Consider the following 27,180-nt stretch of genomic DNA (forward strand, 5'->3'; position numbering starts at 1 on the left):
TCACAAATTGTGACAACAAATAAACAATATTAAATATCTGAGTACTTAAATTGTTTCATTGCAGCCATCTTAGAGAGTTTTGTAGTGAAATGTTATTGGAACTTTACATACTTAGCATTTATAAAACATAACTGCTATAATTCTTCATGATGATGGTTACCGAAAACGTTGGTTCTACATTTACACTTAATCTTTTACATACAACAAACTAAAAAAACTGTTCTTATATATTTTGTGTATGTCAGGAATGAGAAGTTAGAGGGATTGCACAACGGCAATACATATTGGTTATAAGTAATAGATTTTCAAGAAGCTTGTCTGACAAAAGCAATCAATACTTAAAGTAATTTTTATACGTAGCAAATGCATGCAGGGCTTGTGTCAGGAAACGACAAAAGTTTAAAAATAAAGACTTTTTAATAAATGCATGCAGGGTTTACAGTGTCAGAAAACGACAAAAATTAAAAAAAAAAAATTGTTTAATAAAGTTGATATAAATACTCCTTTATAGATTTAAGTTACTGAATATAAAAGGTATCAGATTCCTTGACCGTCAAACGGCGAGACGTGTTCTGTTGCGAAACATTTCAGTCTTTTCATGAATGTGTTACTAATTTTAATGGGAATAGTCCACTTCTGGGGTAAGCAGGAGTATGAAATATGTAGGAAAACTTTAACGAATTCACTGCCTTAATGTTACTAGCCCATATACGATATGTTATATATATAGTGTGATAAATATACATTCTTAAGCTCGAAAATCAGTCTATAAGAACATATATTTATATACTTTTTAACTTTTCATTGAAGCTATCACTTATACCCATGCAATAGAAGACATTCTATATTGAAAAGGCGCGAAGATTCACTCGTGACGTTTGGCGCGAAATAATGTATCGTGACCCGCCTTTCATAGTAGACAAATGTAGAGGTACAGAAAAAAGATTACACGGACATGTCTGTATTTGGAATTGCATGGAATAAAAAGTTGAATGCATAAAGAATAAAGGAAGTAAACATATCGATAGTTTTCATCAGTAACAGATTATTTCTTCTGCTAGCACTTATTTTTAAAACTCAAGTAACAAATTCCGATGTGAATCTGTTTCCACAAAATTTAGCTGGCTAGATTTCATCCTATAACTCCGCTCAATGAGAAAAAAAAATTAACCTTTCTGACAGTCGTTACTTCAGGCAATGAGTTTAAGGTAAACATCGATGATGGCTGGTTTCCTTGCGCTAGTGTAGTGGTTTCAATATTAAATTTTCAAGCAGGCGCTCTGAGTTTAATCCCGACTATATCTGAGTATTTTTGCTTAAACATACGTTTTCATCTTAATAAAATTTAATGATGTTGACCTTTATTCTCTTTTTGAATTCTGTGCTCTTTCCATTTTTTATGAATAAAAAATCTTTTGAAAAATCCATGTTAAATTTAAGTGTCTTTACTACGAGCATTTACGTGCAAGGAATATAACACATAAGGATGGTTATTCAGACGGAAGACCTCTCCTTGCTCGCAACGAGTACCTAGTTTTCTTTCTTTTTTTAACGAAATCGTTTTCCATACTATAAAAACAACGATTTTTTCCCCAACTAAATTAAATACGTCTAGTACAGTAGATATGCTTTCATTTCAAAGTCTTCTTTAAGTTTTCCAAAACCATTGAGCTGTACCCCCTCAAAATTAGCACTAGTGGTCATTATTGTTATACCTTTAAGAATTGTTTCCTGTACAAATATATCCTTCTAAATGTCTAACATCTTCAATGTTTTACTGAGCGGTCAAAAAAAATCCATGTTGGACTGCTGAGTGAGATTTTGGACCGCTTGACGTTTTTTACGTCACACTGAAGGCGGGATAAGCCATATCTTATCAATAAAAGCAAACATGGAAACCAGGAAAAGTCAAATAAATGTATAATATAGAATGTATGTGTCCCTATTGTGTAAATGTCAGTCTGAAGGTTAAAAAAAGCGTTCTAAGTTCAATAAATAGCCTATGCATGTACTTTTTTTTCAAGAAGGTTAATATTCTTTGAAATCTGATTATTTGATATTCTGCGCTGCTTTTTAGATCCCCTATTTTAGAGTTCATAAGTTAGGGTTGTTCTTCCTTTGTAGCCCTCGTGTAGTTTGAGAACCTACACTAACAGACGTTACTTCGTTTGTCTTCTTTTCTGTGTCCCTCTCCTTATTGTATCCACATCTTTCGCACTAGTACAGAAATATTGAAATTCTATCGGCATCTCCTCAGTCCAGTTTTCTGTCTTAGCTCAGTCCAGTTTTCAATATTAGCTCAGTCTAGTTTTTATTTTTATCTTACACTAGGTCAGTCCAGGCCTCTAGACCATAAACTGAGAATAGACTGAAGTCAAAATTTTGATTTTTAATATCTTGACTTTTATTTAATGTACTTGCTTAAAAAATTGCAATTTTATATAACATTTAAATTCAAATATATGATATAAATTTTGCTTCATTATCAAAATTATTTCAAAATTATATTGGTTTGAAATTTTGACTTAAGTCTGTTCTCAGTTTATGGTCTTGGGGCCTGTTTTCTAAACTGCTTTCTATGTTAGTTCAGCTTGAGGGAAAAAACACGTGGAAATTCCCAAATTCCAATTTAGAGCTGTTCGGCTTCTGATAAGGTTTTAGTTAAGGCCGGGCATGTCTAAAGTTTAATGAATAAATGCATTCTTTCCTTAATATTCTTAAATGAACAAGAGGAAAAATAAAATTACTTCTTATAGAAATGTTCTAAGAAAGACAACTGTGTTTAGTTTTACGAACTCCCGAACAAAGTATGGGGGGTAAAATAAGAGTTATCTTTCATTCTTTCTTGTAGAGAAGTTAAGTGATCACTATATATTCTAATTTTTCTTATTCTTTCAGTTTCTGTTCATAAATATACATACATAATTAGAAAAAAATATATTAACCTCATAATTTCATAAGGTCATGCTTCATAAACTTCTTCATGATCTTGAAATTGATCCGCCTGAACTTTTCGCCGATGTGACCTGACCTAGCGACACGCCCATCTTGGTGTGTGTAGGTGTGGCACAATCGAGCTCCCGGATGAGTGAACATGGCGGACGGACGGCGAGAGAGAGGAAGAAATCAATGAGGTATATAAGTTTATTTTCCTCCACCTTTGATATTTATCATTATTGGTTGTTTATATAAAACATATACAATGAGGTTGCATCTTATGACTGTAAATAATAACTCGATAAACCTGCGTCCCTGATGAAATTGCAACGTCCTCAGCTGTTCTTTTCACATCGGCCGATGGAGACGTTGTCCACTCGGGCTACAAGTATGAATCCTTTGTGTCAGGGTGTCGGCTGCATATTTTTTTAAAAAAAAACCCAGTTGGTTTGTAAACTATATGAGAAAAAGCTGTTGCTTCAAAACTTCATCTGTTTATTTTTGTTTGCATTTATCTGCTGTTTAAATCCACCGAGTCTGCAGGATAGAGATTTTCAAGATCCAATATTTTCCCCCTGATAAGTATATATGACTTCTGAACATATTGTATTTTTAGCAGAAGTGGATAAAAACCTCAGGTTGATAGAAGGGATTTAAATCTTTTTATATGAAGGTTCTTCTCGGGTTAGATATTTCATATTTAGGCAGTACCATATAGGAAGTTCCTGTGTAGAGCAGCTGTAGAGGGATAACCTTTGAATATTGCGCAGTGAAGTATCTGTTGAAACACTGACCAAAAAACAAAAAAAAGGAAAGAAATGTATGTATACTTCAGAAAGGACTTGAATTCGGTTCTGCAATGTACATGATACAGATACAGACTAATGACCAGCCATTGTGGTTCACTTTGAAGCACAAATACATGCACATGCAGCATTACCAAACCAAACTTGCACACTTGATGCTTCTATGGAGCTTAGTTTGATGCTGCAACTGACCCATATTTCATGCTTGGTGGCTTTTTGTTGTATTCAGCATTTAAGTTTGTTCCAAGCTTGTCTCAGCCGGTATTCAGACCAAGTTATATGGTATAAGTGGTATATCATTTATTGTATAGTTCACCTTTAAAGGATACTTAATCTAATGTATGCCCTGAATATGAACCTAACCTAAATTTTATATTAGATTGACTACTTTTGAAAAAAAAAATAGAGCATAATTCTAGCTCATATGCAAACTAAAAATCCTTTGAATGCTCTAAAACTGAGATGAATTTGAGATGCCTGGGGAGCTGCATCAGATCTAGATTTATATTTCAGTAACTTAAAAGAAAGACAGAAAATAGTTTGTTCTCAGTTCATCACATGTGGCATACAAACAGTACATTTTTTGGTATTATATTTACATTTGCAAATGTTTTCTTTTATATAACACTATTAAAAGCAACGTATATCTTCATCCGTATAAACACGGGTTCCTTGCATCATAAATGTTTGACGTAATTTCTCAGTGACGTCATAAAGGGTCGAAGCGCAATCAAGGGATCAAATATGTGCCATTGAGTTTGAAAAATAAAACATTTCATGCTTTAAAAATTATAATTAGGAAAATATAAAATATGAATAAGTCATAGATGTAAATATAAGTAATAATGTATCATTTTTAAACATCTATCGGGATATAAATACGGGTTGGTACGAGATGACCGTTTATTTATATCCCGATAGATGTTTAAGAATGATACATTATTCCTTAAATATCCATGCTTTTATGTGTATGATATTTAAAATATTCAGTGTTTGGAGTTTGCCCCTGTCATATATATATGGTGGGGAGGGGGGAAATGTCACCTCTGAGCTTTATGTTTTTGGCTTTAAAATATATATTGGACAAAAGGGTTACCTCAAAGATTACAATGAATGTGACCTGTAAGATATTTTTAATTTAATATATATATCTATGCAATTATATCAACTAAATTTTGAAGTGTGATGTTTAGACTAGTACATGTATTACAAACTGGTCATACTTGTGCAAACAAATGAAGGAATGTGCAGCAAATCTGAGAGATGTATATTATTTACATATTATATAGCTTCAAATTCTAACAGAGGAAGGGAGAACAATATATGTATATATATAATTGCTTCAAGTTTTAAGATGAGGAAGAGAAGATAATATACAGACATATGTATGTAAGAGGTAGACAGCTATATAGCTCACCTTTTAAGGAGAGGATATGATAAGTAAACACACATTAGATAGATTATCAAAGTAATCTGAAGAGCTACTCAGAAGTGGAATTCGGTCTCTGTCTCTCGACAGTTTTTCATTAGCTTGTCCAGTGAGATATATGAAGTTTGTGGCTTTCTTGCACTATAATTTTGCAATATGCTGTGTTAGACATAACTGAAGTTTCAGCATTCATTATCTAATGAAGACGTTTTGGTTCAGTAAGGCTCGTAAACTGGCATGTCTTCTTTCCTAATGTTTTTGATAAACACATTAAAACTGGGCAAACAGTCAACAAGGTATAGAGATAAGCCTATAAATAAATCAACTACACTGTATGTAAATGCATGTAGTCTTCATACAGAAAAATAAATGGACTATTAAAAATTTTGAATATTTTTCTCTCTATCCAATATTCTGAAGCAAAATGATGAAAATATTTATCAAAAGTGTTCATTACCTATTTTGTACTAATTTCTAGACATCCTAATCATTTAAATCATAAATGTAGACAAGATGAAAATGATGATGAATAGGTTTATTAAGAATGTTAAGGACATTTGGATGCCGGACATGTTCAGTTGCAATGCTCTTGTATAGTGGTAATACTTTGAAAAGTTCAAAAAACTTGAAGTCGTATTGTCCTTGAGCAAGGAATTATGGTTGGAAAAACTTTCCGATTTAATACAAGATCACTTCTGTATAAGCTACAAGTCTGAGAGGTAGTGAAAATTAATAATTTCTTTAAAGTGTCATAACACAGTATGGTGCTTTTCTTAATGCTATTACTTGAGATGGTTTAAGTTTGGTTTTACAATGTCTTGTGTTATGGCACATCTGGATCCTAGTAAAATAAAATACTTTGTACAGTATGTTGTTAACCTTGTGTTGTGATTTGCTCTGGTTACTTTGTCATTCTCTGTCACAGTTTCTGCTGCAGGCTGTGCAAGGAGGTTTACTTAATATGTGCACATGTGTATTGGTGGGGTTAATGATGCATGTACTTCTTGTGTAAAAGTAAACAGAAAAATTATCACATGGCTGATTCTTCATGTCAACTTTTTTTAACCTCGTTATAGGACATGAAATAAGAGTGTCAGAGAAATTTTATTTGAGAGTCAAATACATTCATAAGGCATGTCAACATGGCAGTCCATTTAGTATACATCATACTTTGTTAATACATAATATATAATGACATGCCTTTGCTCTGTGTCATCAGTAATACATGGACATGTTCCTTAACCCCCACAAATGCGAAAAAAAATTTTGATGAGGAAATTTCACTTCAAGTGTTGTACTTCAGAGTCCATAATAAGATGTTTTAAAGTGAATTTGACTCCTTCTTTTTTTCTTTTTCTTTCAAAGACTTACAGTTGAACATCAGTATCTTGAGCATCAATATCTTGAATACAGCTTATATATTGAAGTGAGTTGGAAATCCCATAAATTAGCATGTTTTGCTTTATTTTTATATTATAATAAATAATTATAATAATAACCTCAATTTCTTGAATCCTTGGATATCTCTCAGTTTTTTCTTAGACAGTGATACTTGAGATAATGAGGTTTGACTGTATTAAGGTTTCGATCAGAGAAGGACTATATCTTTGACTATAATGATGAATAGTGACTACAGTTTTTGATTTTTCAGGAAACTATAAAAACCAATGCTTGAAAGAGAAAAACAGAAGAAAAGAAAATCAAGAAAAAGAAGAAATAAATTCCTCAGTGATTTCTGATCTATGTCTGTTGCCAGATCAAGGTATATGTAGGCTTTAATTATGTAATCGTAACCTTTACATGTAGAACGAGAGGCACATATATTCATGAAGCTGTGATGAATGTGCTGCAGGTTTCAGTTTACCTTGATGTTGTATGTTTTTTGCTTAGTTAAAAGATGGTCCACTATGAACATTGCTACTGTTGACAAAACAGATCTTTTTAAGATGTGGTGCTCTCCTAATTTTTTTTTTGGGGGGGGGGGTTGTTTTGTGTGTGTGTGAGTGGTTTTTTTTTTTTTTTTGGTTAACAAATAATCCATATCTTTGTAGATATTGTCAGTGGAAACATATTTATGATATCCACTTTTTATAATCATCTGCAAATATAACCTAAAGGTAATTTGGTCCACTTTTGATTTGGTTTTGTTTTTATGACTTTTTTTATGAAATTTACCACAATATAAATTTGAAATAAAAAAAAAAAATTCTGTTGTGATGACAGATTTTCATAGGAATTAAAGAACTTAATCACCTCGAGATTAATAAAGTTGATCCATGGAATTAAATATACAGGCTTAGGGACCATTGAACTTTAAGTGCACAATTTGCATCAGATCTGAAGTTTGCAGGCAGTATTTGGTGTAATGTGTTTAAGCTTCTGGAGATTTTTCATCCATCAGGATATTTAAAAAGATTTAGTTGATTTATGTGTAGGAAATGTGTGGGATGGTGGAGCTAAAAGCCCGCAAAAACCCATGTGCATGCATACAGACATACAATTTGTAAGATAAATCAAGCAAAACCAAAATTGTCTATCCCTATTGAAGTTTAACGTTCATACCACAATGAATGTTTTATGAAAAATTCTGTGATTAAATACCATATTTGCATTTAATTGTCTATATCCCTGGGGATTGTGAATGTATTAACCTGGAAAAAGCGATGGATCATTTGTAATTGGGACTTGCACTGTTTATCAGGTCATTTCCATATATATACAGTACACAAGACATCAGAAGCATTTATTTTTCATTTTCCCTGAGAAATTATGCATTTGACTAAGACTCAGTTTTTATTTTCAAATTTTTAAGTTATACAAATGTACTAGAATAGCAAACAGAAATTCATGAAATCCTTGTAATCCTTGTATGTATCCATCTTTCCATCTTTGATGTATATAAGTAAAGGTTTTTATGCATGCAAATGAAAATATGTTTGTTTTGCTGTTTTGCAAAATGGGAGAGGAATTAAGCTCAACTGATATAAAGAATACATATGTCAATTCTGAGTTTGTCTGCTTAGCATATAAAACTTCACAGTTTTCACTTCTTCTTATTGGAACATTTAGAATTCTAGCATGACTACCATAGGGTCTCTGAATGGCTGAACTAATTTTAGGTCACCTGAGTTACTCAGGTGACCTATTGCTATCTCTTTTCGTCCGTCGTCGTGCGACGTGCGTCGTCCGTCATAAACTTTTGAACATTTTCAGCTTCTTCTCTGGAACCAGTGAACCAATTTCAACTAATTTTGGCATGTAGCATCTATGGGTGAAGGAGAACAAAAATTGTGAAATTTGTGGCCCCTGCCCCCCTGAGGCCTGAGGGGTGGGGCCAAAACCATCAAAATTAATGCAATCTTTAAAAATCTTCTTCTTTACTACTGGACATCAAGCAGTCAAACTGTTGGCATGATTGTAATAAGCATTGAGCCCTCTACCAAAATTGTGAAATTCATGGCCCCAGGGTCAGGGGTTCTGGTGCTAGGGTGGGGCTATATAGATCATATAGTGAAAGTGCATTATTTCTTTGAAAATCTTCTTCTCTACTCCTGGGTATTATTGAAACAAATTAAATACATAGTTATGATAAGTAAGGGTGACTCTACCAAAATTGTGAAATACATGGCCCAAGGGTCAGGGGTTCTGGTGCTAGGGCGGGGCTATATAGATCATATAGTGAAAGTGCATTATTTCTTTGAAAATCTTCTCTACTCCTGGGTGTTATTTAAACAAATTAAATACATAGATATGATAAACAAGGATGCCTCTTCCAAAATTGTGAAATTCATGGCCCCAGGATCAGGGGTTCTGGTGTTAGGGCAGAGCTCTATTGATTATAAAGTGAAAATGTTTTAATTCTTTAAAAACCTTCTTCTCTACACCTGGGTATTATTTAAACAAACTAAGTACATTGTTATGATAAGCAAGGATTCCTCTTTCAAAATTGTGAAATTCATGACCCCACGTTCAAGGGTTCTGGTGGTGGTGGTGGTGGGGGGGGGGGGGGGGGGGGGCTTCTATTGATTATAAAGTGAAAAATCAAAATTTCTTTGAAAATATTCTTTTCTGCTTCTGGTTAAAAAGCAAAGAAGCTAAGTGTATAGATATGATGAGCAAGAGTGCTTCTTCCAGAGTAGTGAATTTCATGACCCCTGGGTCAGATGTGCTGGTGTAAGGGTGGGGCTCTTGATAATATAGTGAAAATGCATCAATTATATTAAATATCCCTGTTTGTTCTTTAATGTTAAGCAGATAAACAAAGTGATAAGTTATGATGAGCAAACTTATGGTCCCACACAGGGTCAGAGGCTCTGGTGTTTCTCATTTTGGGGGGGGGGGGGGCTCTATTGATAATATAGTGAATCTTTAGTAAAAATGCATTATTTCTTTAAAAATCTTCTCTGCACTTGGGCATATCTGAGGCAAACAGAGTAAAAGTTTTTATAAGGAAGGGTATTTTTACCAGATTTTTGAACGTCTGGACCATTTAGTCAAATGTTCTGGTCCTGGCCAGGGCTCTATTAATTTGTATTCTACTGAGAGGAGTTATTCCCCTTTGCCATTTACTTTTGATAATTAATCACTGAAAATAATGTACCTGAAAGGTAAATAGAATAAGAGAATTATGCATGAATTTTTATTTTACAATAGAAAAAGTACTTTCATAGTTGTAATGATTAGGTAGACTTGTAAGTGGTAGATAAATAAAAGTGATACAAAAATAACTTGTCTTATTATATGTTCATCAAAGACCAAGAGAGGCCAATGTAAGAGATTTCAACAAGAGATTAAAATAATACAGAAGCATTGATAATTTCTTAATGTACTGTATAGTGATAGTGATAAATGGGGAACAGGTTAGAACCTAATTTATGAACTGTTAATGAATATTAAGACTAATTATTTTGTTGATCCTGATCATCCTATTTTTCTTAAGCTTGCTTTTAGGCAACAAAGCTTCACCTTTCAGTTCATTTTATACTCTTTGCATCCTTTAAATTGTTGTATTATACTCAGGTGACCGTTAAGGCCCTTGGGCCTCTTGTTTTAAGTGTGTCTTCAACAGGAAGGTGATTATATATATTGTTTCCAAACTTAATTGGAACATTAATTTGTTCCTCAAATATTCATATGAAACCTGTATTGTAACATTAATGTGGTCGATGATTGCCTATGATACAGAGACAAGGGTGATGAGATTGTACCAGGTATATGTGTGGGAAATTCAAAGGAGAAACATGTGAATAAGTTTTCTGCAGATAAATCTGAATTCCAACTACATGTACTGCATTATAAATATAGTCAAATTCTGATGGGACCTAGAAAAACTTTGCTTTATCCAAGATATTGAGGGTAAAATACATAGAAAAGTAGTTGTGACTTACATTTCACTTCAACATTCAAGATATTGATGTTTGAGATACCAAAGTTCAACTGTATATGAAAAGTATATTTTTTCAACAATGTTTACTTCGATATGGTAATTGATTTTGAGTATACTTAAGTATACTGAATTGCATTTTCAGTGATTGCCTTATGAATCATCTGTAATTTTATAATATACAAGTAGATATTAAAGGATGTTTAAAAAAATTATCACTAAGTTGTCATAAGGATTCATATGTTCTGTGCTTGTCTGACTAGTATAAACTTTTCACATTTATCATATTTTCTTCTTACTTTATGGAACATTTAGAATTTCCAACATGGTTACAATTATATCCAAATGACTGAGGTTTTTTTTTGGTCTTTAACAGAAGGGTGAAATAGCAGGTTTCCAAACTTGGTACAATTGTTCCTCTAGATCTAACATTCTTATCAACAATGCATTGTAACAATAAATTTACTAATTCAAAATCTTTTATGGTTGATAATTGCTTGTGAGCTTATATATGGGTCATAAGATTGTACATAAAGGTATAATTAAAGTCGAATAAGCAATTTATTAAGGGGGAAATATTTGCAGATGTAACATGTGAATCTTTTTTTTTTTTTTTTTCGCAAATTAATTTGAATTTCAAAAATAGCGTATTTAATATACAAAAAAAACATAGATATATATTTTGTTCAGATTGGTTCATTGATATTGTTAAGCATACTGAATACATGTACATGCACAAGTATAACTTTTATTTGCATCACCATCATCATTGTCCTTTACACCCTGTGGTGTGTAGGGCAGCAACAAACTCCCACCACTCTTGTCTATCCTTGGCCAGCCTCGTCAATGATCCCCAGGTCTGGTGCATAGCTTTCATCTCGCTTTCAACTGTCCCTTGCCATGATTTTTTAGGCCTCCCCCTCTTTCTTTTGCCCTTTTATTTTATAAACTTTTATTTGCAAGTTTTACATATATACAAGAATAGATATGGGTTACCCCATATCCAAGATATTCGACTTTTAATTTATTCGAATTTTCATTGTGCTCAGATGATTTCTCATAAAAAAACAAGTATTTACTGATAAAACGTCAGAGATACTCAAGCTGTTGAAAGTCAACTATAAAAGTGCCATAAATATCCTAAAATGACATAATATTTAGGCTACTGAGTCTCAACATCTTTTGTTGAATAAAATAATTGCTAGCGCTCTCGAGCGCTAGCAACTACGTTAGTCTATATTTCTGGAATACGCATGCTCGACTTCACGGTCGGGCATTCTGGGAAAACTACTGAAGATAGACTGTACGATGATAATTTCGTTTTATCATAAAAAATAGATATGATCCGAATTCTGAATTTCTAAATTTATTGTCTAGCCTGATTAAATATACAAGAAAAATTTGGGTCATATAATTCCAAGATTGTAGAGATCAACTGGTAAAAGCTAGCTTTCCTTACAGCTAACCATGTACATGTATACTACATGTACCTTCCTAGATAGTTCCGGCAAGCTCAGAAAAAAAACCCAATAAATCTTTCAGAGTATGTCGGGCAGACACGAGAAGCGATTGATACAATGCATTAGCACTGATATATTATAATTCTTTAATTTTTTGACGGAAAAGCCCGAGTAATGATCCGGTTGTTATTGCTATAGCGCTCTCGAGCGCTAGCAACTACGTTAGTCTTTTTTACTGGAATACGTATGCTCGACTTCACGGTAGGGCATTCTGGGAAGACTACTGTAGATAAATGTACCATGTCAATTAATTTCGTTTTTTAATCTGAAAATACATATGATCTGAAGTTTCGTGTTTTGTTGTCTAATCTTAAATAAATGTACAAAAGGTAACAGTGACTGCCAAAACTGTACAGATCAGTTATAATTTTTAAAACTATAATAAAAAAAACTAGCTATTTTTAACTATCTTCCTGGATCTTTCTGGCAAGCTCGGAAAAACAACCTCGGATATGTTTTCCGAGCTTGCCGGAAAGGCCCGAAAGGATGCGATTGCTACAAAACAGTACCACACTGGAATATTTTTAAACTAGGTGTTCATTGCTTCTACTTATCTCTTATTTTTCACTTCAGTATTGAAATTACAGTAAACTACAGAATGCTTAAAGCACAGTTAATGATTCATGCCATTGCCAATGTGAAAACCCACTCTAGATTCACCATTCTGAATTAAGACACATTCCCCCAACGCCACCTCCAGTGTACATGTACCACTGTGTCTTCCTATTAATAATTAGGGACGACCATTTGATTCTGAGGGGGGGGGGGGGGCAGATTTTGGAAATAAATAATCTGTCCTCAAAAAAGTTGAAAATAAATAACTGTCTTTCCACGACCGGCAAGAAAATAAATAATCTGTCCTTGACTATTACTTCTTATCCCCCCCCCCCCCCGTCCCCGTTTGAACTTTTTTGGTTGTTTTTGTTTTGTTTTTTTTTTTCAATGAAGAAGAAAATAAATAATCTGACCTTGATCATCTTGAAAATAAATAATCTGTCCTTGACTGGCATGAAGATAAATAATCTTACTCGAAAAATTTTGCCAGACCCCCCACCCGAACCCCCCCCCTCCTCAGAATCAAATGGTCGTCCCCTTAATCGATTCAGCAAATTAATCCAATAATTTAGATACCTCATTCTGTGGTTTATGATAGCTACAGCGCTAGCTCACCTATCTTTTTAAAAGATAAGCTTGTTATGCATGTATACTAGGAAGCAAACTACATGTACATATATAACGTTACATGCATGTAGTGACTTTATCACAAAGTTGCACATGCGAGATCGGTTGAGGCTGTGGAGCATCACTGAATATTTCTCGTCATAGAATAGAATCCGACATTTAACAATTAAGATAGATTTTGAATATACAGACGTTTTGAAGATAAACTTCGTTTTTGTTTCTAGAAATGTTTTTATTTACAAAAATAGAATATTTTCGTGTTTTTAAACTGAGTAGATCGATTACCTAGACTCGTTTTAGATAACTCAGCCCCTCTAGCCCAGTCTAGGGCTTGAGTAAAAAATCTGCACTTGTTATGAAACTGGTGAATAGTTCTAAACTTCTTCATGTCTGTAGCAAATATTGATACCCAGTCTACATGAGCTAAGCGTCACTAGGGAATGGTGCACACACCTGTTCTTGCAAGACCAAATAGCCTAGGTCTACACACGTGCGAAGATCCTTTCCGACGAGCTCGGAAAATCACGTTGCTTAGCCGAGAAGTTACGATTGCAGGTGTTTAGCCATAATAACCATTCCGTTATTTAAAAAAAGAGAAAAAACACACACAGTTAATGATTAACATTCTAACTCAAAAGAAAATATAAGGCAATTAACGAACAATAATCATGACAGTAATATAATTGGTGAAAAGATTTATCATTATCAATCGAAGTATGACCTATATATTTTCGTGAAAAAGACTGAGGAGGCAGCGAGCGTAGGAATATGAAAACTTTTTATTTGCTTCTCTGGGGAAAAAGTGATTTTCTTTCAATCTTTTTACGTTAATTTTGTTTTCTTTAACGTATTAAATATACAGCATTATTCTTAACATTTGTTGTAATGTTGTATCTACTGATCATGAATGGAACTATTTTCTTCGGAGCAATTGTGTGAAGAGTACCTGACTTTAGTAATATATCTTGAATAGATAATATGCACTGATCGAATATATTAAAAAGGTGGACTAAGAAGGTCGACTGAGCTCTAAACAGTAGAGTGGTATCACTTAAAGAAGCCAAGATATCTGGTAGCATTGCTTGTTTACTCGGAGGAAGTCGGCACTGGGAGGATTCCGGAATTCAGCTACGTGGATCATTAGATAAAATGGACAAACAGTCTAGGTGTGGCTGGCAGGCATTAAATCGAACACACCGCTAATCTTGGGAGCATCGTAGCATACACCTGGCTTCATTAAGTAACATTACATCCACGATCAGTACAAAGGGATATTGTTTGGGGAGTTCAAGTTCGAAGACATATTGTTTGGAGGATCTAGATTAGAATTTCTTTTTTTATAAGGAATTTTCATATAAAAGCTTTATTGTTATTTTGATTACACAACAAGTCATGTAACTATAAAAAAAAAATTATCAAAGGTCAGCATTCCAGTTCCTTTGTGATAGTAAATGAAGAAAAGGTGTTTTTTTATGATCATAAATTAAAAACTCCTCCCTTCAATTTCTTGTTTTGTTTGATATAGACATGATTTCCTTATACAACAATATTCTGAATGGAAGCAGTTATTATATACCATTGGGGTTGTAAATCAGGACAAGCCTGGCATTTTATTTCTGGCTTTTACTATCTATAAGTATTCATTTTGAGGACACTCATGTAGTTTTGATAAGAAGAATTATAACAGGAAAACAATCATTGGAGATTATGATAGGGGGGATAAGAAATGCTGTCAGTTCCTATCAAAATAAATTCCTCTATCATTGGAGATGATAGGAACCCAGGTCGATCAACGATAATAGGGGTTTTAGGGATATACATACATGCTTCCTGGTTCAATATACATGATCAATACATCAATCAGTATTGGTGTTTTTTGGAAATGTTCCCCGTTGACTGAGAAATTTATAACCCAGGCTAAAAAAATACTTGTATCTTCTTCAAATTTAGTTTCTTGAAAAAAAAACCCCAGTTAATGCTTTCACCAGAGTATGCCTTTTTCTTATCCAGAATCTTTCATCACAAAATTTTGTTCAGGTAATTAATTAACTGACATGAGTCATATGACCTTGCCATAAATAAAATTTTAAAGGTGCATGTGTCTTATGTGCAGGAAACACTGTAAGTGTCTAAATGTGTAAAGTTGGGGCCCACTGATGGACAACATTTGGTTAATCATATGCAATGGGAGAATGAGTAAGACATGAAAAATTTTTCATAAAAAAACCTGCAAGCAATGCAAAAAGAGAAGAAAAAAAATATATCCTTGATAAACAAATGTTGAAGTTGATGTTTACCTATGCATACTTTCACTGAAAAGTATTTTATTTGCCGTGAAATTCATGAGACGGAAAAAAGCGGAAAATGCAGTGACTGTCTAGTTTTGTAGCTGACTAATATTTTTAGTGCGAGTTGATGGGCTCTGCAGTTGTCATCACTCCACACCTATTTGGTCATTGGCTGTACCTGGACCAAGGTCTTCTCAGATCTACGTCAAAGATTCCCCCATCTCTTGGAGAGTCCACTATGATGAGGATAAATGTAGGACTGCCGTACAAACACAGTCATTGTAATGTTTACCATAGAAAGTGAAAATAACCAGCGTTATCTCAACTGATGGGTAACAAATTAAGAGCTTGCAGGTAAACCTCTCTCCTCTCTGTAATTTCTTGCCTTTTGCTTGTCCAGTGGTCGCCAGCCTAGTAATTAATCACTCTTTGGGGACCCCACCCCTTTTTCCAAACTTTGGATTTAGGATGGCAAACCAGGTGGGATATGGTTAAACTGGGTGTGCAGGGGAGACCCAATACTAACATGTTTGCCATGGGGAGTAGTAGTCTCGAGCTGGAGAATTTGGCCATCTCACAGCAAGCCTCCGAACTCAGCATTGCACACTGGGTAAAGGTCTGTACTACCTCCAAGTAGTTGACTACTGTTCTGCATCTCGGAGAGATTAATCCTCTTAGATTAGAACTTTTTATGGGCATTATGAAAGATAAATCTTTGTGCCTTCTATAATCCTTTTGTAATCGACTCTCGAGTTGTGTAATGGGAATTCATAATATGATATGAGTTATGACTTTTACTATTTTCATCTCTGAAAGTGCTGAAATATTCTAGATTGCTATAATTGTAGAAAACATGTCTTGGTAGTCACCTAGTTGTAATTGAATGTTTTCCTTTTTGGGGTGTGGTGTAGGATGCGATAATTCGATTTCCTTTGGTGATTGACAGAACTGTCTTGAGGTTTTTTAATGACTGTATTTCATTAGAATTCATTGCAAGGTCTATGTACATCACGGGATTTCTCTGTCTTCAGATATGGATATGTTTTCTGATATCACTTGTTTCTATGGGTATTTTGTAAATGGGTAAGTTTTTGAGGTCAGGTTTTTTTTTTTTAAATTATGTTAATTCATTTTCCACAATTAAAAGTAATTAAGATGCTAAATTTCATTCTCAAGTTGTATGATTGCAACTCAAATGAAAAAGTTGTTCTTGTGTATGAAATTTAAACTTTCAGGGAGAGGATCGTTTAATTATATTTATTTTGTTAATGTTGAAAGGAAGGAAATGTTTGAAAACTTTAATGATTCTTTAGCCTTTAATGTGAGGAACATTTCAAATAGTATAGCACTGTAACCTTTCCTTGTTTACAAAAGAACAATTTCTCCATTGAAATAATAACTTTGACAACCATCTACATGCTAGTTTTTATAATTCATATCTAAATTCCAGATCCACTTGATGTTTGGTTTTCAAATTATTCCTCATTATATGTAAATTGAAGATGAACTTTGGCAATAATTTTCCAGTAATATGTAGACATGAACATAATCAGAATTTATGTGTCCGCCAGTGTAGATATGTGATTATACTCCCAATTAAAGTGACACCGTTCATCCTTTAATACAGTGAATTGCTACCTGCAGCCATAAATTTAAAGTAATCAGATTTGAATAAACACTTAGCATTTTGGAGAGGTTTGACTACATAAATATGACAAGGTTTTTTTGCCCTGTCAACCACCGGACAATTTATGTCTCTCCCACACAAGATTTCGACTTCCTCTAGTGCTGCCAGTCGTAACAGCCAAGGATTTCTTCTACAGAGATGAAAATGTTGGGTAATTATAAGACAGAGAGAGAGAAAGGGAAAAAAAATGCTCCTTATGACTGGCTAGCATGAGGGTTAATATTGGTCGCCTCTGCAAAACATGGTCTTAGTTTTGCCTCCGTATTGATTTTCGTCCTTTCTTTCACTGATCATCACAGCCATGTCTAGTCTGGCATGGTTAAACATTTAATTGAGTTACATGGTTATTACATGTCTAATTTTTGCTGAAATGGTTTGACCTTAGGTACTTGAGGATATTTTATACTTGTGATCTAGAAACAGTGAGTCCTTGAGAATGTTTATACTGCGGAGTTTAGCAGGAAATTGTTTGTATGTAAGGTCACCATGTCAGTCAGCAGTTGGGTGTAGCCTGGGAGTGGCTAGTGGGAGGTGCTTCCAACAGCTGTTGTAATGTATATGCAGAGGGAGGAAGATTATTTCTCACAACGGCTGGTGCTGATGCAGTCTGGATTCTTGTAATAAGTTTGAGCTCTCCCCAGAATTCTCATGGTGTGGCACTTTGTGAAGGTATTTATGTATGTGAGAGAGAGCTAGAAAAAGAGAAGGAATATATGATTTATGTGCGGTCGTCTGTGTGTGTGTATTACAACTATATCTGTAGGGTAAATAGACATGTTGTATGTCAGCTGTTCACTTGTTCAGAGATAATATGACTAGGGGTCATATATTGACCCAGCCGAGACACACCTACCGATAGGTTTTCCACTTGTACTGTGTTTTATCTCGGTGACTTTGTACAAGGTTTAACCAGGGAGGATTAGCTAGCCTTCCCTTGGGATTGTAGTTGGTATGTTTTTAGCTTGTAAAGGAGATTATAGAAGGCGTTTTTTTTTCTTTTCAGTTCAGGCTTTACTCTATACTCTTGGGAGAAAAAAAAGACCAACTCACAAGAGATTTACTGGGAAGGGGAGGTTTTGTGTATGTGAAACTGAGGTAGAGCCAGCCACTGTAATGTAGGTTATAAGGATAAATTATGCAGTTAACTTTCGTATGTGTGCTGAAGTGTAAAGATATCTGAAATTTTTTTTTCCTTTTTGTGTGAAGTCAGTCAACTGTTTTTTCTCTGTATTTTTCAAATGAATTTTGTATTAATGATTTATAATTGTGGGTCTGTGTTTTATTGACTTGAGGCACTTGATCACACAATGTGACGGATCGCTGTGATTCACTTAGTACTTGACTTGGTACCTCTCGGGGATGACTTATAAAGTGTGCTTTGTTGTACCACATACTTCATAGACCCATCCAGAAAATGACATGCACTTATTAGCAATATTTGTATACATTACCTATGTCCTTTTTTGACCTAAGATTTTGAAATTGATATTTTTTTCTTTGCTGAAATTCAGGGAAGATAATGAATGAAAAAAAGAAGAATACAAAGAGAAAAATAAGAAACAAAATAAAAAAAAAATCTTGTGACTGAATATTGATATGAAATGAAATAATTGCGGCTTATTTATACCTTCCTAAAACAATATTATTACCACCTAGTTCCCTATCAAAGGATTTATGAGATGTTCAATCTTCTTCAAAAGTGCTCCATCTTTATTTTGGTAGTTGGTGTAATATCTGGGTTACTTGGTTAAAGATCAATAAAGTGATCATTCATAATTTGAGAGATATTATGTACTACAGAGGTGTAAATTGATTTATATTTGATATAAAATTTGTGATGATGTTAATCAATTTCATCAATCTGTCAATTATTTTGCTCAAAGGGGTGTTCATGATGTCTCTAACCTTGAAAAATGTTGCATTTATAGAAATTAATTATGAAGATTATTTTTGAAATCAGCGATTTCCTTTCAAATCGGGGGGAAAAATATATCAAGAGTACATTTTATGGTAAGTTTTGTACTTTGCCTAATTTGTTATTTCCTACTTTATATAGGAAGATAGATAATATCTTGCTATGTAAGGGTGTGTTTCATCCTTCAGGACACAAATTTGTCATATTCCATTATTAATTACCTGACATCACTTTAAAATTCATTTTCTGCAAAAAGTTTTTTTTTTTCCAAGGCTAACCAAAGAAATCTATAATTTATTTTAAAAATACATTATACATTAAAACCCTATGATTTTGTTAAGAATTGTGGTTGAACTTTTCCCTATGGAGATGGAGAGCCATGATAGACGTCTTTGTTTAAGGTTTCTTGTTTTAAAGTTACCGCGGGTAAGAAATTAAGCCTTCAAAATGTCTGAGAAACTATATTTTTTGTCCCCAAGTTCTAATTAGTTGAAGAATACTTTCCTTTGGCATCCTTGAAATTTTTTGATAGGTTAATGTTGTCAAAAAAATTACCATCTGATTTGCATAGTATTGTGTAGCATTCATTTCCTCTTTTTTTTTTTTTGTATTTTGGTGGACTTGTCCATGTTAGAACAGATAAATATCAGAAAAGTTAAAAATCAAGTCAATTGGGTCATTTCTCTAACTTCAAGGAAAGGATCAGAGTGAACCATACATATGTATGTGTACAGTGAATTTTGATGAATTGAGCTGTCAAAGAGCCATCAAATTTGAATCACTCGGCACAGCTTGAATTTGTTTGTTTGTACTCAATTAATGTCCTATAAAGTGTTTTTCAAAAAAATTCAATGCACCAGCATAGTGGGATTTCAGAAAATGCTGTATTCTGAAAGTGATCTAAATCATTATGATCCTTATTTCAGAGTCAGTACCATATGGGTAATGCAAGCTTATGCTGCACCAAGAGTTCAGTTTATGCTAACCAGATTTCAATATACATGTATTATGATTATGTACGACCATTATTTATCATGGAATATGTTACCTACGGATTAGTATACAATATGCAAATTAAGACACACATAAAAAAAACCATCCATGTTTGTGTGAAGCTAATTAATGAATTGTCAATGATTTGTGGAGGACTTGTGTGACAGTTATGTAGAAGTTAACAGCTTTAAGTACCAAAGTCATAACAATAGGCACTTAGATTTAATACTTGACTATGGGATCTCATGTATGGCTGTCAAATTGGAATTTTCTGAAGGTACAGAGGGAAAAGAAATTGTTTTATTTTCTGTAGAATCAGAAGTCTATTCTTGCTCCTTTGACTTTCCTTTAAGATTTAAATCAATTTTAGATTCTAAGATCTATACTTAATGTATTTTATGAGTCAAAATTGGGATCAGATTGCCCAGTAAATACCATATTGTTCAGTTTAAGATTTCTTCAATGTAATTTACCTTCTTTTTCAGATGTCGGCCATGACAGATGATGGTGCACCAATGGTACAGCAATTCAAACATACAGAAGATTCAGACATTAGTTCCTCGAAGTCTCCATACGGGTCATCCGAAGGTTCTCCACCAAGATTAGACGACGAAGATTCCAACGATGAACCACCTTTTAAGTGTGTTAAAACTGAGCCAAGCAGTGTTCTGTACCGTGATTCTCCCATGCCAATAAGCACTCAGATACCGTGTGGTTTTCAGTTCAAACTTGAAAATCCTAGTCCAGAGAGACAGTCTCTGTCAGATTTGAGCCCGAATTCTTTGGACTCTTCTGTTTCATCCAATGGGAGCCTAATTCCTCAGACCCCTTCACCTAACTCTCCCGTCATCGGAGAGGAGGGCATCAGTGCTTTTACAAAAACTGTCCCCAAAACATCAGAACAAAAACTTGCACTGATCAAACTAAGTCAGATTAAGAGTGCATTCAATTATAGATCTCCCAATAAACCCACATCTATTGGACAAATGTTTGCTCTGAAAAAACGAATAAAACAAGCCCAACTGAATGGGGATGTCAACCTGACTGCTAACTCGCCATCCCCCCTCACAGACGGAGAGATGGTGAACCGACTGTTATCTAAGGACGGGACAAAAAATGGAGCCAAGGTCAGTCAACATATTCTGAATTTTCAAATGTAAATCATGATAGTTTATTTGAAAAAGAGGCAAGGAGAAGAAAATATGCACTTTGTAAATGTGATATTTTTTGCATCATGTGGAGAGTGGTTTAACTATGTTAACAGCCCAGTATTTCAAAATGCAACTATTGATACAGTTGAAATTGTGCATAAATCTCCAAATGCATATCGGAGAATTAATAACTGAACAAGTCCAAAAGTTATTTTTGCTTTTGTCTAATGTGAAAATCTATTTATTGAAATGAAAACAGTAGTTTATAGGTAGAGAACCAGAACAAAAATAGTTCATTTGAAATTAGATTATTTTGATTGTTTAAAATTTTGATCATTTGAATCATTCCAGTTTTAAAATTACACCAAGGAATATGTTCCGAAGTGTAGGTACCCCCTCCCACCATTGCTCACTGATAACAAAAAACATTCATAGTATATGCAGAAAATTTCTTGGTGAACAATGGGTTTTTATGGATGTATGTTAACATTAAAAGTCTATATGCATGACTTACCATTGGTGTCTGGTAGACATTTTCGAGTTTCTTGTAATTATTTATGATAGCCTCAGATACTGCAGATAAGAATGTCTACCACTGGCTCTGTACATATGGTGCAGAAAAAGCTTCTACTGCATATAAACCTTCTAGTACATTCAGTTACGCAAAATTCCATCCTCGATAACAAAATTATGTCTCTTTTGAACAAATTATTGCTTAATTTGATTGTCTCAGATATTGTGATATTTGTGGGTTCTTTCTTAATTTTCTCTCTTTTTTGAGATAGAATTCAGGTATTTTCAACCTATTTATTTGGTGAGTCCTTATGTGTACTTCCTAAGCTGTCAAGGTGTCTGATTTCATTGTTATGATTTTTTTTAATTACTATTTCAAGATATATTCTGTCTGTGTATCCTAGATCAAGAAAGAAGCTGTGGTATACTTTACTTTGTGATTATCGTGATGCATCTGGTTAGAGTTTAGTTCCTTTGTGAGTGCTATGTTTTTCTGTGCGGACTTCTATTCTTGTCATTGATTGGTCTTGCTTCTGACACAGCGAGGCGATCTTTGACAAAGTTCCTCTACGAAATGCATGTATTTCTCAGTTCTCTCTTACTCACTTTTACACCTACTGCTCCCAAAAGACATGGCAAATAATGGGAAATGAACATTTATGGAAAAACGGATATTGATCTTTGAAATCTGATGTTAAATGCATTAAATATATGTAGTATGAGGAAAGAATTTTCCAACAAAGGCATTATTTTGTTATTCTGCTCTCTGTGCAGTTGATATTGTGTAAAGTATTTGCATACAACCAATGTACCAGCGGTGTCTATCCTTCAGCAGGTCGTGGTTTTGATGCTTTGTGTCAAGCCCCATTAATGCATCTTCCTGGTTAAAATGTGGGTTTCCTGTTCGTCTAGATCCCGTGAGCAATTTCCGACTTCAGTGACTGGGTGTGCAAGGCTCTTGTATAACTTCATTACATTTTATATCGGCATCATAGGTATCACTGCATCTGCTTACGAGGTTCAAATCCGGCAGAGCCCAAATCTGTATACCAATAGCAGAGATTAAGTCGGCTTTTATCAACCACGTTGATAATACACATAGATTTCTGCCTTTCCTGTCAATAGATTGGATGAATGCTCTTTGATTTTACAAATGGTTAAAGGAACTAATATTTCAATTTTTTTGCCTAGAACATGATTTATGCAATGTATCAATTATAGTAGAAGTGTAAAAGATTATGAAATCAAAGTATGTCATATAGGAAATAAACTACACATCATTTACTCTGTTAAGGACATATGCAACGTAGTTTGAACTTTATTGTCTTTTTCCCTGGAGTTGAAGAGTTCCAATACTTAAAGGAACTGTGTGCTGCATTTTAATGTCTATATATTCTGTTGTACAATTCTTCTTAAACAAGTTTGGATAAACAAAGCATCTAGAATATATGTTCAGTAATTTTCATATATTTTTCTTTGAATTATGCAAGAATTTTCATCAATTGATATCTTTTTAAAACCCCTGGTAATGCATGCTGATTTTTTGTCTATGAACATCTGATGGCACTATAATCTTAAATTAAGAATATCTTGAAAAATTATCAGTAGGTAAGGTACGTTGCATATGTCCTTAATTTGCGAAATTTAATGAGTACCGAAGCAACAGATGTGGAAAATTTTAGATTTAAAAAAAAATAAGAAGTTAAAATGCACTCACATACTTGATATTGTAACCAGGTAATTGCATCTAATGAAAAATTTGAAAAAGACCAAAGGCAGTTTTCACTAGTTTAATGGTTCATTACCACAATGATTAACCTGAAATCTGTACTTAAAAATGATGTCTCCTTGTTCGAGGTTACACTGCAAGCCATTACAGTAGAAAAATACCTGTTAGAGATACGTTAGTTGTCAAATTATGTAGAAATTACCATACTGAAAATGTCACCCACAAGCAAGTCGACAGTATTCCAGTTGTGGCATTGTTATGCAAAAGAGGGAAAACTTATGGAGTGATAATTTGCTTAAATACAGCTCAATGACAAAATTAATGCTAATGTAGCGAATATGTATTTCCTGTGTTATCTTGTAGGACACTCTTGTTATTGAATACCTATCGGTTTGGGAAATGTGTTTTAAAAGTGTGGGGGAGGGGCAGATAGTTTTGGAAGAATCAAGGAAAAGATACATGAAACCGAAATTTCTAAAAAAAAAAAAAAAAAAAAAAAAAAAAAAATTTAGGTTCCACTTCCTCTTAATAAAAAGGTTAAGAATTTTGTTTATCACCTCTTTACTTCAAATCGGTATCATCATTTTCTTATCAACAGTTGTGATGTCACAATGGTTTTTGCATGAATGGGATGAAGTCAAATAAAGTGGATTCATATATATATAAAAAACAGTGTAGAACAAGTCATACTATGTGTAAAACGTGATAAAAAGAATCAGTCATGATCTGTGGTTGGATATGATTTTTATCCAACTTTGTGTGTTTTCTATCCCCTCACCAATGCAAGGCTCAAGGATAGAATACACACAAATTGTTGGATAAAAATCATATCCAACCACAAACCATGGGAGATCCTATATTTATCCAAAATTTCAGCAATGATGAATGAAATATACTTTGTATAACCTTACGGTATACAAGAAGTTTTCCATTAAAGTGTTGATGGCAGAACTGGTTTTAAATTTGTAGAGCTGACAAGTTCTACAGGTCGTATATGAAGGAGATGGTGTTAGAGATCAAATAAATGAGGTAGAAAAATGGAGAAATTTAATACCAAGAAGTAATCTGCTTTTGCAGAGGAAAACATTTAATGCTTTATCATAATATCAACAAAGACCTATCCTGAATTCGACATGTAATATGTATATATTTAGGTTTGCAAAAAAAATAATGTAAAATGGAGATAAATTTAATCGTACCTTGTTGATAAAAGGAAATGACTTGTGAAACTGGTGAGAAATTTTGACAATCATGAATGTAGATTTTGGGATTTGAAAGAAGTGGTTGGGTTACATCAGCCAGGGAATTTTATCAAAAGTGTCAGAGATGCCTGCCTTTGCATGATCCCCACAGCAATGATGTAATTCTGTTGCCATGGGTGATGGCAGAAGGTGTGGCGGGCCATCTACATAGATACCAGCATAAAGATTTACTTGCTAGATTTGCACGTAGCGTGTAGCATACAGGACCTAAGGCCATTAGCAACAAGGTCCAATGTACAAAGAACTAGAATTGTATTTATGCTTTTTTTTTTGTTGACCTACGAATTTGTGAAATTGTCAAGTATATTGAACATTGCAGCTGTGCTCAAAATATCTTCCCACTGAAACATCATGTAAAGAGGTTTGAAACCGATAGAAATATATGTGGGTGCCTGGAAGCTAGCTCGTTTCATAGTAATGAATCAGACATGCAGCATCATAGAAACGTTTTGGTGCATTAGGTGTGTGGGTTTAAAAAAAAATCACTGGTGCCTGTTCAAGGTGGGGTCATGGTTGAAACCCCCTACTGTGGTCCTGATTGCATTGTTCTGTGTTTGCACTGATTGCTCTGCATTAAGTATCAGTTGTTATGCTTCACTGAATTTAAATAAATGCGATCTCCAGGAGAGTTTTCTTATTGTTGCAAAAGAGATGCTTAATTGCTGATTTAAAAGAAAAATTCCAAGTACATTTCTAATGGCAGACGTAACAAACCTCAGTAAAGTTTACTGAACAATTGAAATTATTGTTTCAAGAGTTGCTGAAAAGAGTAACTGATAAAGAGGTTCCCTCAGACAAGTATTCTGGTGACGGTGTCGATGTACTGATTACTAAATACGCAACTGTGTACTTTTTAAGGTTTTGTTTGAGCTCATTAGGTGACATGGGAATTTAAACACAGTAGGTGACATGGAGAATTTAATTGGCAGAAAGTCAGGGAAATTGTCTCTGGGGGTCTCGACCTTAATAAACTTTAAAGGAACTCGAGGCGGTAATATCATGTTTAAACTCTGTCTGTGTGTAGAACTTATTTTGGGGATTTCCCATAGTTTTCTTTAAGGATCCTTGTAAAATCTTAATCCATCATATTGCAGTAAACCTGCCAATCCTAGAGGTGTCAAATATAAAAAACCCCATAAAACATAAATTTTCATGGAAAAATCTTGACTGTCAATTCAATTGTATGAAATTAATACAACACTGTACTGATATCTTGATAGAGTGTTACATGAAGAATTGAGCTTGACATGAAATACCCTTTAAATGGATCCTTGACTACCCAGTACCACACCAGTGTTTGAGATAAAGGGAAATTTAAAATAAATATTTTTATATCAATGTTGATAACATTTCCTTGACCTCAATTGAAGTTCTTTCCCCAATTTATTTGAAAATCAATAAACAATATTAAGCACTGGGGCCTATATCCGCCTCTTTTTAGTTAGTTAATATCTGTACCCTTGAGCTATAGGGATTTTATCTGATAGAAATGGAGAAAGTCATGAGAACATAAGGGATTTATTGGTGTCTTTTTGTACAAATGTGTATATGTATAGCATCTGATGATATGATAAAGGATCATATCCAAGTTATATAGAATTAACTGTTTCTCTGACAGTTTTCTCGAACTATGTGTCCTTGTTTGTGTGTGTCCTCTTTTTTTAAGCCTCTCTGCAATGATATTAGAAGGTCTGTATTTACGGAGGGCACCGTAGTTATAACAAAAATCCATGTCAAGTGACAAGTATGACATCTACTTGAAGCCATGTTACCGAATCAGAAAAACTGTCCTGATTATCAATTTCCATACGTCAAGACATTTTGAACTTTCTTTAATTTCAAATTCAACAAAGACCTCATTAGCAGCGATGAAGGTGGGGGACCTTAAATGTCTGAGAACTAAATGGTTGATCATTTTCATCTGAAAAAGTTTTTTGTCATTGATCATTTAAATGTATTCTTAAAGAGATGCATCGTCTATAGAATTGCGGACTAAACACCGTGAGTTGGCAGAATTTTTTTTCTCTCTGTGGGCCAGATCGACTGATAAGTCTATTACCAACATCTTTTGTGCGAATATTAAGGTCGTATTTACATGAAATCTCCGAACTTCAATAACAAAGGTGTGCAGCCCAGCCTCGTACACACCCACCAATAGTCTATCTAATCTGAGTAACAGAAGCCGTCACAACTCAATGCCTATCAATCCATAATATTTTTCAGCCTTCACGCCTTCTCTATGCCTCACCTGTGGAGCATTTAAAATATCATATTTAAAAGGCATTTCACTACGTTGGTGTATTGTATATCAATGCATTGTTGGAATCAGAAAATCAATCGGAGAACCAGGGGGTCTGTAGTCTATTGAAATCGGTGCAGTTTAAA

The 27,180-nt window shown here is 34.0% G+C and overlaps 1 protein-coding gene across 3 annotated transcripts in view; it reads left to right on the forward strand.

Moving 5' to 3' along the window:
• Positions 1–6,823: 6,823 nt before the first annotated feature.
• The window catches only part of LOC133197438 (Krueppel-like factor 8), a 29,541-nt gene continuing 9,184 nt past the window's right edge, over positions 6,824–27,180 (forward strand). Inside the window, exons 1-2 of one of the 3 annotated variants that reach the window (XM_061333479.1) lie at positions 6,824–6,934; positions 20,626–21,267. In XM_061333479.1, the coding sequence (XP_061189463.1) occupies positions 20,626–21,267 (642 nt within the window). In that variant the 5' untranslated portion in view covers positions 6,824–6,934. Of the gene's footprint in view, positions 6,935–17,666; positions 17,902–18,018; positions 18,182–20,625; positions 21,268–27,180 lie in introns of those variants that run through there. The other 2 variants (XM_061333477.1, XM_061333480.1) reach the window with 2 other exon arrangements.

Source organism: Saccostrea echinata, unplaced genomic scaffold, assembly GCF_033153115.1.
Source record: "Saccostrea echinata isolate AGI-Se365-2 ecotype Australia unplaced genomic scaffold, CSIRO_AGI_Sech_v1 ptg000030l, whole genome shotgun sequence".
NCBI classification, from domain to species: domain Eukaryota; kingdom Metazoa; phylum Mollusca; class Bivalvia; order Ostreida; family Ostreidae; genus Saccostrea; species Saccostrea echinata.